General features: G+C 43.1%; 1 protein-coding gene across 2 annotated transcripts in view; it reads right to left on the bottom strand.

The window, feature by feature from the left end:
• Positions 1 to 221: 221 nt before the first annotated feature.
• The window catches only part of LOC120317829 (alpha-2-macroglobulin-like), an 85,463-nt gene continuing 69,492 nt past the window's right edge, over positions 222 to 16,192 (bottom strand). Inside the window, exons 27-37 of one of the 2 annotated variants that reach the window (XR_005559316.1) lie at positions 14,769 to 14,843; positions 13,994 to 14,159; positions 10,797 to 11,026; positions 10,400 to 10,612; positions 8,209 to 8,336; positions 7,821 to 7,911; positions 6,252 to 6,320; positions 4,458 to 4,560; positions 4,176 to 4,217; positions 2,283 to 2,449; positions 222 to 691 (exon numbers count right to left, since the gene is read on the bottom strand). Coding sequence is in view for 1 of the 2 variants with exons in the window: in XM_039364736.1 (XP_039220670.1) it covers positions 666 to 691; positions 4,176 to 4,217; positions 4,458 to 4,560; positions 6,252 to 6,320; positions 7,821 to 7,911; positions 8,209 to 8,336; positions 10,400 to 10,612; positions 10,797 to 11,026; positions 13,994 to 14,159; positions 14,769 to 14,843 (1,143 nt within the window). In the remaining variant the exon portion in view is untranslated. The remainder of the gene's footprint in view (positions 692 to 2,282; positions 2,450 to 4,175; positions 4,218 to 4,457; positions 4,561 to 6,251; positions 6,321 to 7,820; positions 7,912 to 8,208; positions 8,337 to 10,399; positions 10,613 to 10,796; positions 11,027 to 13,993; positions 14,160 to 14,768; positions 14,844 to 16,192) is intronic. The other variant, XM_039364736.1, reaches the window with a different exon arrangement.

Here is a 16,192-nt window from a genome sequence, read left to right as displayed (position 1 = left end):
TTACGGAGCCTCGCGCCCCCCCGGGGGGCCCGCCCCACTATTTGAGAACCACTGCAATAATTGGAGAAAGTAAAACAATTTCTGCTCTGGATCTCCAGTAGTGATCTGCACCCCGGTTTTCTGATACCATAACTGGTGAAAATGTAAGTCTCCTGGAAGACAGTGTAAATGTGAAGGTTCCGACTAATGAAACCAAATAAAGCAGAACTCCGAGGCTTGAAGTTTCCTCAAAGCACATGTTTATTGGATACATAATGTTGGTATGATCAAAAGTGAAACCAACTCTAAACTTTCCCTTAGGGATTCAGTGTAATTAAATGTAACATTTCCCTCCACTGCATTATGTTATTGATTATGCTACCCAGTGAAAGCAATTGGTGGGCTCTGGGACACATCTCCACTCCTCCTTCCTGCACCTATGGGAATGACCTTGGTTCCCAAGGGACCGCTCCGTGTTTTGTCTAGCAATACTTTTGTGTTCCTTCTCTTCTTCCCCCCAAACCTATGTGGCAACTTAGATTGACAAAGATGGCTTCAGCCAGGTTCGTTTCAGAAGTTGACAGTAAGTTGGGCACATACATTTAGTGGGTTTTTGTACAGAAAAAAAGGGGGAGAGCAAACTTGATAGATTCTTCCTTGTTTCTCTTGGCTGGAGATTTTCTTGCTTAACGGATTTTTTTGACCTCTTCATCTGTTTAAGAAAAAGCAAAAAAATTTTATATATATATATAGGGGCTTTTTACATATCACCATTAATATTTGGTAAACAGTGTTTGTATTTACAAATAATCAATAACATTTAATTTTTATAGTTCCATATTCCACATAGTAATTTTCCTTGATTTTCTCTTCTTCCAATAATATTCTCTTTTATCAACCTTAAATTAAAACATTTCTTGGTATTTTTTTTTTGAAAAATAACAATTAAATGTCTATGAATATCTTCCATTTCATTATTAAGCTTCTTTTCTAATTAATCATCTAGATTCTGTTTTTAGAGTTCTCATTTAAATTTATTTCCCCCACAATATTCAAAAGAAAGCATTTTTACTTGTTAAAATTTTCTTAGCATTAATTACATTTATATATAATAATCTTTTTCCTCATATGAACCATCCCAACACTTACATTTTTCATATCTTGAAATAGAAAGAAGGACAAAAATAATATACTATCTAAAAAGCATATCCCTCTTAAACTAAAATACCTTAATAATCAATGTTTCATTTTTTAAAACATATTTGAATCTTCAAAATCCATTATATTTGAATATTTAACACATTTCCCTCATATAAATCTTCCCACACATTTTTATATTTCTCATATCATAGGCAAAAAAAAATACTGTATTGCTTAAGGAGCCTATCCCTCCTAAGCTAAGATTCATTTGTATTCAAAATTTTATTTCTTTACCGTATTCAAACAAGTGTTTAATCTTTAAATATTCCATCAAATGAATCCCTTCATCTAATTTCTTAATTCTGGCTTTAGCCCCTTTTGTTTTGTCAAACATTTTTCCTAATCAGTATGTTCCGTTGAATCGCAAGATATTCCCATGGTTTTGTAGCTAAGCTAAGTCAATTAAAGTGTTTTTGTGAAAATATTCCTCAGATTTGACCTTTATATTGTTCTCCCCAAAAAAATCAAGAGAGGTGAGATGGCCTTTACAAGCGAGAAAGATTTTTCTATGGCAACAGCACCCTATGTGTGCAATTATTTCCTGGAGAGGCTCGACAGATGCTCACATGAGTCTCATTCTGGCACCAGGTGAAGAACCTTTCCATGTTCCCATCCTTTTCAGTTGGCTTTTAACTAAGATTATTTTAGTTTTTAAATGGCTATTGTGCCGCTGTCTAGTTTATATGGTGTTTTCATTTTGCACTTGTCTTTATTAAAATTGTGGTTTTCTTAGTGTGTATTATTGCCAACCAACCACCCAGAGAATTTCAGCTTTGGGGCAGTTGAAAAGCCTCCACAAATAAATATATAAATTTTATATCAAACAAAACAAAAGAAAAAGTCCAGCCCAGCCTGGCCTAGGGTGTTCTTTTGTGGTACTGTAGGAGAAAGAATGGCACAAACTGGGGGTAGAGTCAAATGAGGACTTAGCTTAGAATCTCTTCATAGCCACAAATGGACTAAATCCAACAGACTCCCCTTGAATTTCATTTACCTTTATTAGCACCAAATAGTGCTAATCATTAGCTTAGGTTCCTGAGCGTAGGGATGAACTATAAATTAGTTTAATTGGAACTTCACCATGAGAATCTGGTCTTTCCCACCTGAGAGCTACTCTTTGACCATGAAATTATCCTACTTTTGAGACATTTTGTGAAGACTTAGTTTCCTGGAAAAGTCTTTGATGTTGGGAAAGGTGGAAGGTAAGACAAGAGGACAATTAGCAGCAAGGGACTCGGTGACAGTGGTGATGAAGGCATCACTGGGTGACCTGAAAGAGCAGATTATAGACAGACTGTGTTGGAGAAAATCTATGTGGTGGTTATGAGCTTACATGGACCTGATGAGATTAATAAATCAACCAATTAGCCATTTGTCTGAAATGGTATAGGGTTTCCTGCTTGAGCAGGGCGTTGGACTAGATGACCTCCAAGGTCCCTTCCAACTTTATTATTATTATTATTAGTAGTAGTATTAGTATTAGTAGTATTATTAGTATTAGTATTAATTAACCATATAAACAATTATTAAAAAACATGTAGGAGAGGATCAGGTCTAACTGGTCCTACAAAATCTGACTTGAACATGTATCTGGGCTCCAGATTTCCAGACGGAAGCAGAAGCTGATAATCTGGAAGCAGAAGCAACTGGTTAGTCCCATAAGAAGCAAAATGTTGGATTAAAGTGGGCTTTGCTTGGATCCAGCACAAGTGTTCTTCTTATAGAGAATAGGATAATGTGTACATGTGGTCTTAAGAGAAGTTGCTCTCTCTTGCTCTGATAATCAATGCTTTACAGCAGCGGTTCTCAACCTTTCTAATGCCGTGACCCCATAATACAGTTCCCCATGTTGTGGTGACCCCCAAGTGGGTGTGGCCACCAATAAGAGGGAGTAGGACAGCTAGGGAAAAGGGGAAAAAATGGCGGACAGTGTGGTTTGGCGACCCCCGTGAAATGGTCATTCGACCCCAAATGGGGTCACGACCCACAGGTTGAGAACCCACTGCTTTACAGAATAAGTGCTTTTCTCCTGCACTAGACCTATCATTAGCAATGTAGCCGCTGGCTATGATGTTATGTAAGTAAGGATAAATGATGGTTTTTTGTTGTGTCTTCTATGACATCTAAGTATTTTGAATCAGAACAGAGTTGGAAGGGACCTTGGAGATCTTCTAGGCCAATCCCCTGCTCAGGCAGGAAATCCTATACCATTTCAGACAAATGGTTGTCCAGTCTTTCTTAAAAACTTCCAGTGTTGGAGCACCCACAAATTCTGAAGGCAAGCTGTTCCACTGATTAATTGTTCTCACTGTTAAGAAATTTCTCCTTAGTTCTAGGTTGCTTTTCTCTTTGGTTAGTTTCCATCCGTTGCTTCTTGTCCTGCCTTCAGGTTGACCCCCCTCTTCTTTATGGCAGCCCCTCAAATATTGGAAGACTGCTATCATGTCATTCCTTCTTTTCATTAAACTAGACATACCCAATTCCAGCAACCGTTTTTCATATGTTTTAATTTTCAGTCCTCTAATCAGTTTTATTGCTCTTCTCTGCACTCTTTATAGAGTCTCAATGCCTTTTTTATATCATGACAACCAAAACTGGTTGTAAAACTATACGTAAGCATGCTCTTTGGGGGAGGTGTCAACATAGCATATGTGTAGGAAAACCAGACTATTCCATGGGGCTATCCCAGCCACAAGAGAGGCTGGTTTCTGTAGTGTAAGGTCCCAAATGGGCTTCAGACAAATTCTGTCCATATACAGATTGCAAACTGGGGTTCCACGCCATTATAACAAAATTCACATTAAAAAGTGCTCAATAGCCATCTAACTGCTCTTTGGAAAGGATTGTTCTTAACTCTGCAGAAACAGAGCAACATCGAAATACAGTATGTGGAAGTTCTTGTTAAAATAAAACAATCCGGTGATGTTGTCTGAGGAGAAAAAAAAATGTCTGAAATTGGGAATTTTGGCAAAAACCGATTGCTGTTTATACTCCACCTGTGCTGCAGGGGGCGATGTACTCCGAGATGGCATAGTCATCTGGAAACACAAACAAAAGAGGAAGAATTGTCAGAGCGCATCATTTAATTTGGTCTATCGACACCAGGGTCGCTAGTCCTCATGCTGCATTAGATTGTTTTCAAGAACTGGTGTCAAAGCCCTTGTCACTTAGACAACATCTTTGAAGTTCAGGGGTAAACTTGGAAGGAGATGGATTTTGAAAAATAATTGAATTAAGTACGCCGATCAGGCCTCTCCCCACTGGGATCCCTTTCTCACCGGTTTCATAATAATCATAGGCTTTCACCGGGGCAGGTTTCAGGCCCTGGACCGGAGTCTCAAGCTCGACCTTGAAGGAATAACTCTGGCTTAGACTGCTGACCTGCAGACCAAGAGAAATGATGGGATTATTCAAGAGACTAGAGAAGTGTCTTCTCTGAAGTAGGCAACTATCCACAGAGACATAATGGGGACCTTATTCTTGCAAGGCTATTTCCAAGTTCCCTAGTTACCTAAACTTCTAAGCCCAAGGACATATTTTGGGCATGTTCATAGAGGACCCCTGAGGATTAGCTGACTCCCTCCCATCAGAGAGGAACAGAACCATCAAATATATAAGAAACATATAAAACATATAAGGAAAGGCTGCTGGAATTGGGTATGTCTAGTAGTTTAACGAAGAGAAGGGGGACATGATAGCCATGTTCCAATATCTCAGGGGCTGCCACAAAGAAGAGGGAGTCAAGCTATTCTCCAAAGCGCCTGAAGGCAAGACAAGAAGCAATGGATGGAAACTAATCAGGGAGAGAAGCAACCTAGAATTAAGGAGAAACTTCCTGACAGTTAGAACAATTAACCAATGGAACAACCTGCCTCCAGAAGCGGTGAATGCTCCGACACTGAAAGTTTTTAAGAAGAGACTGGACAGCCATTTGTCCGAAATGGCATAGGGCAGTGGTTCTCAACCTGTGGGTCGGGACCCCATTTGGGGTCGAATGAGCATTTCACAGGGGTCGCCAAACAACGCAGTCTGCCATTTTTTCCCCCTTTTCCTTAGCTGTGCTACTCCCTTTTATTCTATTGGCTTTTGAAAGCCAATAGAATAGACTCTCTTGAATAGAGTCTAATTCTATTGGCTTTCAAAAGCCAATAGGAATTGTCCAGGCTGTCTCTGCCCTGCTGAGCCCGCCAAAGTCCCATTCTGCAAATGGTGCTGCACCAGTTGAGTAGTCCTCGACTTACGACCGGTTGGGGGTCGCGGCATTAAAAAGGTTGAGAACCACTGGTATAGGGCTTCCTGCCTGAACAGGGGGTTGGACTCGATGACCTCCAAGGTCCCTTCCAAGTTTATTATTATTATTATAATCAGAATAGAGCTGGAGGTCTCCTAGTCCAACCCCCTGCTCAAGAAGGAGCTCCTATACCCTTTCAGATAGGTGGCTGTCCAGCCTTTTTTAAAAACCTCCAGTGATGAAGCATCCACAACTTCTGAAGGCAACCTGTACAACAGAATAACAGAATTGGAATAGACCTTGGAGGTCTTCTACTCCAACCCCTTGCTCAGGCAGGAAACCCTATAACATTTCAGTCAAATGGCTGTCCAGTCTCTTCTTAAAGTGTTGGAGCACCCACAACTTCTAGGCTAGAGGCAAATCGTTCCACTGATTAATTCTTCTAACTGTCAGGAAGTTTCTCCTTAGTTCTAGGTTGCTTCTCTCGTTGATGAGTTTCCATCCATTGTTTCTTGTCCTTCCTTCAGCTGCTTTGGAGAATAGGTTGACTCCCTCTTCTTTGGGGCAGCCCCTGAGATATTGGAATACTACTATCATATCACCCTTAGTTTTTCTTTTCACTAGACAAACATGCCTAATTCCTGCAACTGATCTTCATACATTTTAGCCTCCAGTCCCCTGATCATCTTTGTTGCTCTTCTCTGCACCCTTTCAAAAGTCTCAACAACTTTTTTTATATCGTGGCGGCCAAAGCTAATTTTATCACATGACACGAGCCCTATCTTCTTGTAGGGCGGAAGAGTTCACCCACCACAACTCTCATTCACCAGCTCCTACTTACCTGTTCCAAATACAGGAGGACCTGGGTGGCTGAAATTTCAGCCCGCTGGACGAAATGACGTTCTTCCAGCTGGTGAAGAAAGGGAAAAGCTGGTGTCATAATACAAACTCTTTGGCTTGGAATGAAGGAAAGGAAGGGACAGTATTATCTATGTAGAAGGGGAAGGGGCTTTCTCTCAAAATGGAGAACTTGAGATCGTCCCTGGAGATGAATTGCAGGAGCATTCAGAACCAGTAAAGTAGACGTTAGTGTTATCCCCCACCTCAAATACATTTTTCTCAGGGAAAATAAAATGTCAACACTCTTAAGACCCTTACAGGAATATTAATTCAGAAAATAAAACTATAATAAAGTGTCAGGGAGAACCCTTAAAAGAAAGGGCTTCACTTTTTTAACTCAAGAAAGCTTCATATTCCTCCCAATTACCTCACCATTCGGACCTCATTAACTCACACGTGCTACAGCCTGATCAACTAAATGCTATCTTGATTAAATACCTATTGTAATTTGCAAAATTCTACATGGAGGGCTTGCGTCCCTTCTTCTTTTGGTATTTCAATCAATCAGAATACAGCTGGAAGGGAGCTTGGAGATCTTCTAGTCCAGCGGTTCTCAACCTGTGAGTCGGGACTCCATTTGGGGTCGAACTACCATTTCACGGGGGTCGCCAAACAACGCAGTCCACCATTTTTTTCCCCTTTTCCTTAGCTGTGCTACTCCCTTTTATTCTATTGGCTTTTGAAAGCCAATAGAATAGACTCTCTTGAATAGAGTCTAATTCTATTGGCTTTCAAAAGCCAATAGGAATTGTCCAGGCTGTCTCTGCCCTGCTGAGCCCGTCAAAAGTCCCATTCTGCAAACGGTGCTGCAAGTTGTCTGCAGCGAAGGAGAGCTGTCTGGAAGTTTCCACCCCTCCCTGCTGAACAACTACTAAAAATGTAAGTAAAAGAGGGCCAGGGGTGGGAGGCTGGCGGGCGCAGGGAGGGTTGCTGGCACGCGTGAGGCCTGGCGGGTGCCTTACCTCCCTTGGGCTGAGCCAGCTGGTGGCCCAGTCGGTGGTCAGCCTGCGCCATCTCTGCCGCTTCCCAGCTATGCCTCGGCTGGCGCAGGGGGCGGCACCACGCATGTGCGGCACTCCCGGGCAGGGAAAGTCCTTGACTTACGACCGGTTGGGTAGTCCTCGACTTACGACCAGTGGGGGTCACGGAATTAAAAAGGTTGAGAACCACTGTTCTAGTCCAACCCCTAGCAAAAGCAGGAGACACTATATCATTTCAGATAAGTGACTGTCCAGTCTTTTCTTAAAAACCTTCAGTGATGAAGCATCCACAATGTCTGAAGCACAATGGTGCTTCACCCCTGGAGGTTTTTAAGTAGAGACTGGACAGTCACGCGTCTGAAATGGTATAGGATCTCCTGCTTGAGCAGGGGCTGGACTGGAAGACCTCCAAAGTCCCTTCCAGCTCCATTCTGACTGAACATTAAAGGGTAATTCTTAACTTCTTAGGGCCCAGCTTTGTTGCTAAGAACAAAAATTCTTTGGAGAATTTGGAGAAAAAAAGTCTTTACCAACTTTACGGTTGATTTCACTGGGATGTATCCGGATAGCATCTTAATCTGGACAATTGCCATGTTGGAAACCACACGTTGGCCGGTGTAACTGGGAAACCAAGGAAAGAAAGAAGCCACGTCACATTTTTTTAAAGTAGAAATGCACAGCTTAAGGGACGAAACGCTGCATGCAGGTTCATAAAAGCTTGGGTGTGCCCTCAGGGCTTCCATCTATTCCATCCTGGAGTGCAGAACACTGGCTTTTAAGAAGATGGAGGAGCTGAGTTGAGGCCCTCAAACCCTTAGACGTTGCCCATCCCTGGAGGCGAAGCACTGGCTAAATAGCAAGGAGAGGTTCCCTTTGCCCCCATGCATATGCCCACGTGCTCAGGGTTGACCCGTTTACCTGACGCTGATAGCAATGTCAAAGGTCTGGTGCGCTTTAGGTCCAGTGCAATTCTGAGGACTTGTCTGCACAAGCAACTTGAATGGCGCCTCCTCCTGGGGTGGATGGATGTTATACCTCAAGCTGGTCTGAAAAGGAAGCAGCACACTTGTCTCTCTCTCCAAACGACCAGTTGTAAGCGAGATGCGTGGTTAAGATTTGAATGCAGAAAGGCCCGCAAAGTGGAAGAATACCTCACTTCACAAAGGCAGGGAACACAGCCCAGGGACTATTCAACCTACTGCAAGGACCTTCGGAATTTGTCTGAAGTTATGCCTCTAAACTTAGTCCCCCCCCCCAGACAGAGGTTCTTTACCCTCAAGGACTTCAGGTGACACAGTTTGTGACCACAAATGTGGTGCTCACAAAAGACTTGGAGATTAGCAAACATAGAGCTCCAGGGAGGATTGTGGGGAACCTGAAAGCTATCAAAGAACATTTCTATCTCCTTCCTGTCCAAAATTCTGTTCTGGATACCTTATTCACCTATGTTCGCCACCATAGCAAACACGTGTTCTTATGCTTCTGTGGCAACTGGAGATGGCGATGGTGTCACAACACAGGCTCCGCCCCATAATGGCATCAAAGCCCAGAAAAGTAAAGGAGGGGCTTGTGCAACACAGGTAATGTTGCATGGTTTACGGCCACAAGTCAGCCCAAAATTTCTGTCGCTTAAGCAAGACAGTTGTTCGATGAATTTTTCCCCCTTTCACGACCTTTCTTGCTGCAGTTGTTAAGTTAGCAACATGGCTTTTAAGTGAATCTGGCTTCCCCATTGCCCTTGCGTGTCACAAAAGGGCATCACATGACCCCGGGACACCACAACCATCATAAATATGAGCCAGTTGCCAAGCAGCTGAATTTTGATCACACGACCACAGGGGATGCTGTGATGATCGTCAGCATGAAAAATGGCCACAGGTACATTTTTCAGTGCTGTTGTAACTTCAAATGGTCACTAAATGAATGAACAAAGGCGATGATATGCGTCCCGCGGTAATGTTGCAGGATCCAATCTGGGTTGGTTCCCGGGACCAGAGGCTTTGTCTTCCAAGCTTTCCGACTCTCTCTAGCAGAGTGTGTGCTCTTCACGGTGTGGTATTTATAGTGCCTGTTGTGTGTGGCTTTTTTAGATGTTGATTGGGGTGTGTTGATGGCTGGCTTTTAAGTCGTTAGCTGTTGTTAGCTTGTTTACTCAATCCCTGTGATTGAAGCCTGGGAAAGCCTCACACTGCAGTGATTGCCTCATTCTGCACTGAACAAGGAAACACATTCAATTTTGCAGCTACTAAGATTGTTGGACAAGCAGGCACAAAAATAGCCAAGGGAGTGATTGAAGCCTGGGAAATGGACCCCTCATCAGTTAACAGGAGTGCTGATTTACCACCAGCCCACCAAGTACTTAGAAGGTGACGGTTGGCAGTATAAGCAAACAACAGCCAAAAACTTAAAAGCCAGTTATCAACACACCCCAATCAACATCTAAAAAGCCACTTACAACAGGCACTATAAATACCACACATAGAACAGCACACATTCTGCTGGAGACACATTGCCTGAAGATGGGCTCCAGCACGAGTCCGAAAGTTCAGAAGACAAAACCTCTGGTCCCGGCAACCAACCCAGATTGGATCCTGCAACTAAATAGAATACAATAGAATGACAGAGTTGGAAGGCACCTTGGAGGTCATCTAGTCCAACTCCCTGCTCAAACAGGAAATCCTATACCACTTCAGACAAATGGTTGTCCAATCTCTTCTTAAAAACTTCCAGTGTTGGATCATTCACTGCTTCTGGAGGCAGGTTGTTCCACTGATTAATTGTTCTCACTGTCAGGAAATTCCTCCTTAGTTCTAGGTTGCTTCTCTCCTTGATTAGTTTCCATCCATTGCTTCTTGTCCTACCTTCAGGCGCTTTGGGGAATAGCTTGACTCCCTCTTCTTTGTGGCAGCCCCTGAGATACTGGCTATCATGTCACCCGAGACCTTCTCTTTGTTAAACTAGACATACTCAATTCCAGCAACCGTTTTTTATATACCAATGAATGGTAGTAAACCAAGGACTATCTGTATTCTATTTCAATCTGCTCAAGCCATCTTTATTGGCAATGGAAAGCAATTTCCTTCTTCAGTGGCTGATTCAGGATACTCACTTGCATAAAGATGCAACCGGTCATCTCAGCCATGTAGTTCCCTGGCACCTGAGGCAGATCCTGGCACTGGAGCAGCAGAGAGTTGGTGCTGTCAACATGGAATTTGGTCAGGGCAATATCTCCAGAACTCAAGGTCACTCTGGCATCAACTCCATCCTTGGAATAAGTAATTGTCTTGTACTGGCAGAGGGCCTGGAGAGCCACCACCGTATCCTGCAAGAGAAAGCAAAGCTAGGACATCTCTCTTGGATGGCGTACCTCAGCTGGAATCTTGGGAATTAAGACTCGGCACATCTGGAGGGTCTATCGGGAAAAAACATCAGGTCCATCAAGTTGGGGCAGGGAGTATGGCAGCATCTTCCACTATCCTCTGAGAATCTGTGGGGAGGGAATGTACCTGTGTTGAAGAGAATCCTCCATTGGGATTCTGTTGGTTGGTCAACCATTTGACAATGGCAGTTGCTGTTGTTAATTCTTCCTGGGACGGGAATGGTTCTTTGGCCACGTAAGAAAGGAGAACGTAGGCGGTCATCTCTACCTCAGCAGAGGGAGCAAGGGGGTGGTAATATGGAAGATCGGGGGTCTTCTTCTGCTTCTCAGGTCTCTCCCAGTGGATGGAGCCATCCTCTTCAGAAAGAGAATGAAGGGTTTTAGTATTGGGTTGCCCCATTGAGGCAGCCCCATTGGTCAAGTACCTTTGCATCTCAAGGACATGTTGTTCTATTTAACAGAATAACAGAGTTGGAAAGAACCTTGGAGGTCTTCCACTCCAACCCCCTGCTCAAGCAGAAGCCCCTATACTATTCCAGACAAACAGCTGTCCAAACTCTTCTTAGAAGTCTCCAGTGATAGAGTACCCACAAGCCGTTCCACTGGTTTATGTTCTTGGCTGTCAGGAAATTTCTCTTGGTTGCTTCTAGGTTGCTTCTCTCCTTGATTAGTTTCCAACTATTGCTTCTTCTCTTGTGTTACCCATAACCCTTAAGTACCATGTCTGAAGCTTGGCACACCATTCATTGAGTAACTCTCCACATTTTTCATTATTTGTTAGCCCAGCATGTAGAGCAGGCCAGGAAATCAACTCCTCAGGAAGGCTAAAACTATCTGTATTGAGATTGGCTCCAATAACATACCGTATATTTTGGCATATAAGGCAACCCGGCATATAAGACGACCCCCGACTTCGACGCTGAGTCACATGCCTAGAAAGTCGTCTTATACGCCGGAAACTACCGTTATTTCCAGTGTATAAGACGACTCGGCGTATAAGACGACCCCCGACTTCGGCGCCGATTTCAACGCTCTCAAAAGTCGTCTTATACGCCGGAATATACAGTAATCTGATGATGCTACTACCATATTTCCCCCAAAATAAGAGCCAGACGGAAAATAAGCCCTAGCATGATTTTACAGGATGCTCATAACATGAGCCCTACCCCCAAAATAAACCCTCATTAAGATCGTCAGCCAGACAGACGCATTTAGCACGTCCATTGCAACATATGACGGGCGTATTGAATGATAAAAGAATAACATTAATATATAATTAAATATAAATAAATAAATAGTATTGAAATAAATACTTAAAATAAGACCTCACCTGAAAATAAGCACTAACGCATCTTTGGGAGCAAAAATTAATATAAGACCCGGTCTTATTTTGGGGAAAATATGGTCATGAAATGTCAGCAAGAAAACCACCAAGCTCAGAGAGCACTGAGGACGCCCATAATTGCACCAGACCTTCTCCCCTTCTTATATCCAGTGAATAGGGCAGCATTTGCTCAAACTGCTTTAAAAAAAAAATTCAGTTCCTTTTACCTTAATAATGATTCTTGCCTATGTCCATCAAGATTATCTTTCTTATTCTCTGCGTTATCCACCCCTTTCCCCAAATCTTAGATCTTCTTAATAGAGGATCAGAGGGTCTCGCTATAATAATAATAATAATAATAATAATAATAATAATAATAATAATACTGCCTGGAGATAGCAGAATAGAAGAGAAAGAACTGGAGAAGATAACAAAATACAAAGACCTACAAATAGAAATAGAAAGACTGTGGCAAAAACAAGCAAGGGTAGTACCAATAGTAATAGGCTCCTTGGGTGCAATCCCAAAACAACTGGAGCACCACTTGAACACCATTGGCATTGACAAATTCGCTATTAGTCAATTGCAAAAGGCGGCCTTATTAGGAACTGCTTCCATCCTGCGACGATATCTGTAATACCATCAAACATCCACATCTGCCTATCCCAGGTCCTGGGTAAGGACTCGATAGGTAGACAAAATGCCAAATCCAGTCTGAACATCTGGCTGACTGTGCGATGATCCATATAAATAAATAAATAAATAAAGTTGGAAGGCACCTTGGAGGTCATCTAGTCCAACCCCATGCTCAGGCAGGAAACCCTATACCATTTCGGACAAATGGCTGTCCAGTCTCTTCTTAAAAACTTCCAGTTTTTCTGGAGGCAGGTTGTTCCACTGGTTGATTGTTCTAACTGTCAGGAAATTTCTCTTTAGTTCTAGGTTGGAGAGCCTTGATTAGTTTCCATCTGTTGCTTCTTGTCCTGCCTTCAGGTGCTTTGGAGAATAGCTTGACTCCCTCTTCTTTGTGGCAGCCCCTGAGATATTGGAACAATTGCCATCATGTCATCACTAGTCCTTCTTTTCATTAAAGTAGACATACCCAATTCCAGCAACCGTTCCTTATATGTTTTAGGCTCCAGTCCCCTCATCATCTTTGTTGCTCTTCTCTGTACTCTTGTAAGTACTCTTGTAAGTCCAGGACTACTTGTATGTGAAATGGCTGGCTATATAAATTTAATAATAAGTGGACAAACACTTAGATTTGAGCCAGCCCTTTGCTGAAGCTGTCAAAAAAAGTCAACACAGTGCTAGGCTGCATGAACAGAGGGATAGAATCAAGTTCACGTAAAGTATTAATACCACTTTACAATGCCTTGGTAAGGCCACACCTGGAATTCTGCATCCAGTTTTGGTCACCACGATGTAAAAAAGATGTTGAGACTCTAGAAAGAGTATGCTCTACATGCTGGGCTTATTATTATTATTATTATTATTATTATTATTATTATTATTATTCATCATCATCATCATCATCATCATCATCATTGCATAGTCAGCCAGATGTTCAGACTGCATTTGGCATTTTTGTCTACCTATTGAGTCCTTCCCAAGGACCTGGGATACACAGATGTGGACATTTGATGGTATTACAGATATCGTTGCAGGATAGAAGCAGTTCCTAGTAAGGCCGCCTTTTGCAATTGACTAATGGCAAATTTGTCAATGCCAATGCTGTTCAAGTGGTGCTCCAGTTGTTTTGGGATTGCACCCAAGGCACCTATTACTATTATTATTGATACTTATTATTATTATTATTATTAGTTGTATTATTATTATTATTATTATTAATAATAATAAATAAGTAGCAGAGAAGCCAGACTCCACAAACATCCGACACAGAACGCAAGGGGGCTGACGAAGTTCCGTTGCTCATTGAGCATCCTGCACAACGGCCTGAGCATCACGCACCCACCTTGCCTCAAGCACACGCTTCTCACCTTCCTTCACAGCTAGTTTTTGAAGGGACTCCAACATCGCTTGCCTCCTCTCCTCATTCCCCGCCAGAGTAAAGGCATACGCCATCAGAGCCCGGGAATAAATGTGGATCTCTTCCGCTTGAGATGCCGTCTCCAGGAAATGCAAGGCGTTTCGTACCAAAAGGTGCTGCCGAGGGTGAGAAACGCAAGGCGGACAATTGTAGCCATTGACAAAAACTTGATGGGGTTCACAAAGTCTGGTTCGATTTGGATCCAGGTCTTTCTCACTCCCTGCCCATAATTCCGCAGGGAACAAGTTCAGCAAAAACATTTCACATTCTGCCTGGGGGTATAGCTAAATGCCAGTGTCTATGCTGATTCTCAGTCATCCAGGTCAGGGGTCCCCGTCCTGTGGGCCACAGCCCACTACCACTCTGCGGCCTATTGGCCACCAGGCTGCATGAGTGGCTGACCAAATGGGCCTGTATGGGCATGTATGCACGCGCACTCATTGCCCCACTCGTGCGAGCATCCTCACAAGTGTTGCATTGCTGGCTGAGGAATTCTGGGAGTTGAAATCCACAGATCTTAAAGTTTAGAGACTCCTTGTTTATTTTATTGTTCAGTTATCTTACTTCTGTTCACACTCTTTTCAAGTCTTCCTTTTTATCCTTGGAAGCTGCCTAGAGTAGACCTCCAGCGAGACACATGGGAAATAAATTTAACAAGTAATAATTTTCTTGGCCACAAGATAGTAATGGTTTGCCCTGAAATAATTCAGAGGGTGTTTACTTACTGTGCGAGGCAGAGGCATTTCCAGCAAAGTTATGGTGATGTAGGCCGAAAGAGAAATCGCATCATCAACCCCACCCTGGAAGAAGGGACACAGGCAGATATCAGCCCTTTTGCCATCTTTCTAGCCCTCTTTCCAAAATCAGTATCCCATCACACTCACACAAAAGCAGGATGTGATTTCCCCCCCCCCCCCGGCCTATGCATAATCTGGATGCTTCCATCCAAGGGCAGATATGTCAAGATTTCCAATCTCCATCAACACTGAGCCATGGTGGCACTGTGGTTAGCATGCAGTATTACAGGCTGACTCTGCCCACTGCAGTTCGATGCTGACCGGCTCAAGGTTGACTCAGCCTTCCATCTTTCCGAGGTTAGTAAATGAGGACCCAGAATGTTGGAGGCCATAGGCTGACTCTGTAAATCGCTGTGAGAAGACTGTAAAGCACTATGAAGTGGTATATAAGTCTAAGTGGTATGCTATTACTACTCATTCTATGTCTCTCTTGCCCTGTGGGAAGTCATCCCTCCAGAGAAGGAAATATTAAAAGGGCAGAAAAATGTATTTCCTCAAGGGATCTTAAAGAGGCAGAAAAGCATGCCCAGTTTTTTTTAATAGCCCCAAGTCTCCCTCCCCCAAGCAAAAACCAGCTCTGTAGAAATGCAGATTTAAATAATTCAGGAAGGTTGGAGGCCCCCAGCTAGAAGCTTAGGAAGACAAAGACACCTAAAATCTACATACCCCACCCAAACTCTAAGACAGGACATAATAGGATTAACCCACAGATGCCAAAGAGCACACCCAAACTCAGGTCAGAATACATGACACAGGAAATACAAAGCCTTAAATAGGAACAGGAAACAACTCCAAACAAAAGGCTCCAAAGGGTATAAAAACCCACTCCCTACATGTGCTCTCTCTCTTTTCTTCCAGAGCCATCTTCCCATCTGGCTCTCCTCTTCAATAAACTGCAACCTTCTTTCTAAAGCAGTCACCATGTTGTTTATTCCCAGCTTGGACTGAACCATGATGAAGACTTTTCCTTCAACAGCCCTTTGCTGAAGCTTCATCTTACTTTAGGCAGTATAACTCTCCATTTCTGCCTTCTGGTATGGCTCCTACCACTTCCCCAATAGCTCATAATCAAAACCTTGATGCTTAAAGAAGAGGCAACGTGGCTAAGTGACTTAAGACCATTTGCTAAGCCACAAGGGAGCAGCAAAGGGGGTGCAGAAATTGCACCTCCTTGGCTTCCAACCTAGTGGCCATTGGGAACTTTTCAGCCCACATATGATGGCCCTAAACCAGTGGTTCTCAACCTGTGCGTCGGGACCCCATTTGGGATCAAACGACCATTTCACAGGGGTCACCAAAAAACGCAGTCCGCCATTTTTCCCCCCTTTTCCTTAGCTGTGCTACTCCCTTTT

The sequence above is a fragment of the Crotalus tigris genome, unplaced genomic scaffold, assembly GCF_016545835.1.
Source record: "Crotalus tigris isolate CLP2741 ecotype Arizona unplaced genomic scaffold, ASM1654583v1 scf7180000019840.826796, whole genome shotgun sequence".
Lineage (NCBI taxonomy): Eukaryota > Metazoa > Chordata > Lepidosauria > Squamata > Viperidae > Crotalus > Crotalus tigris.
This window is presented reverse-complemented; position numbering and strand designations above follow the sequence as displayed.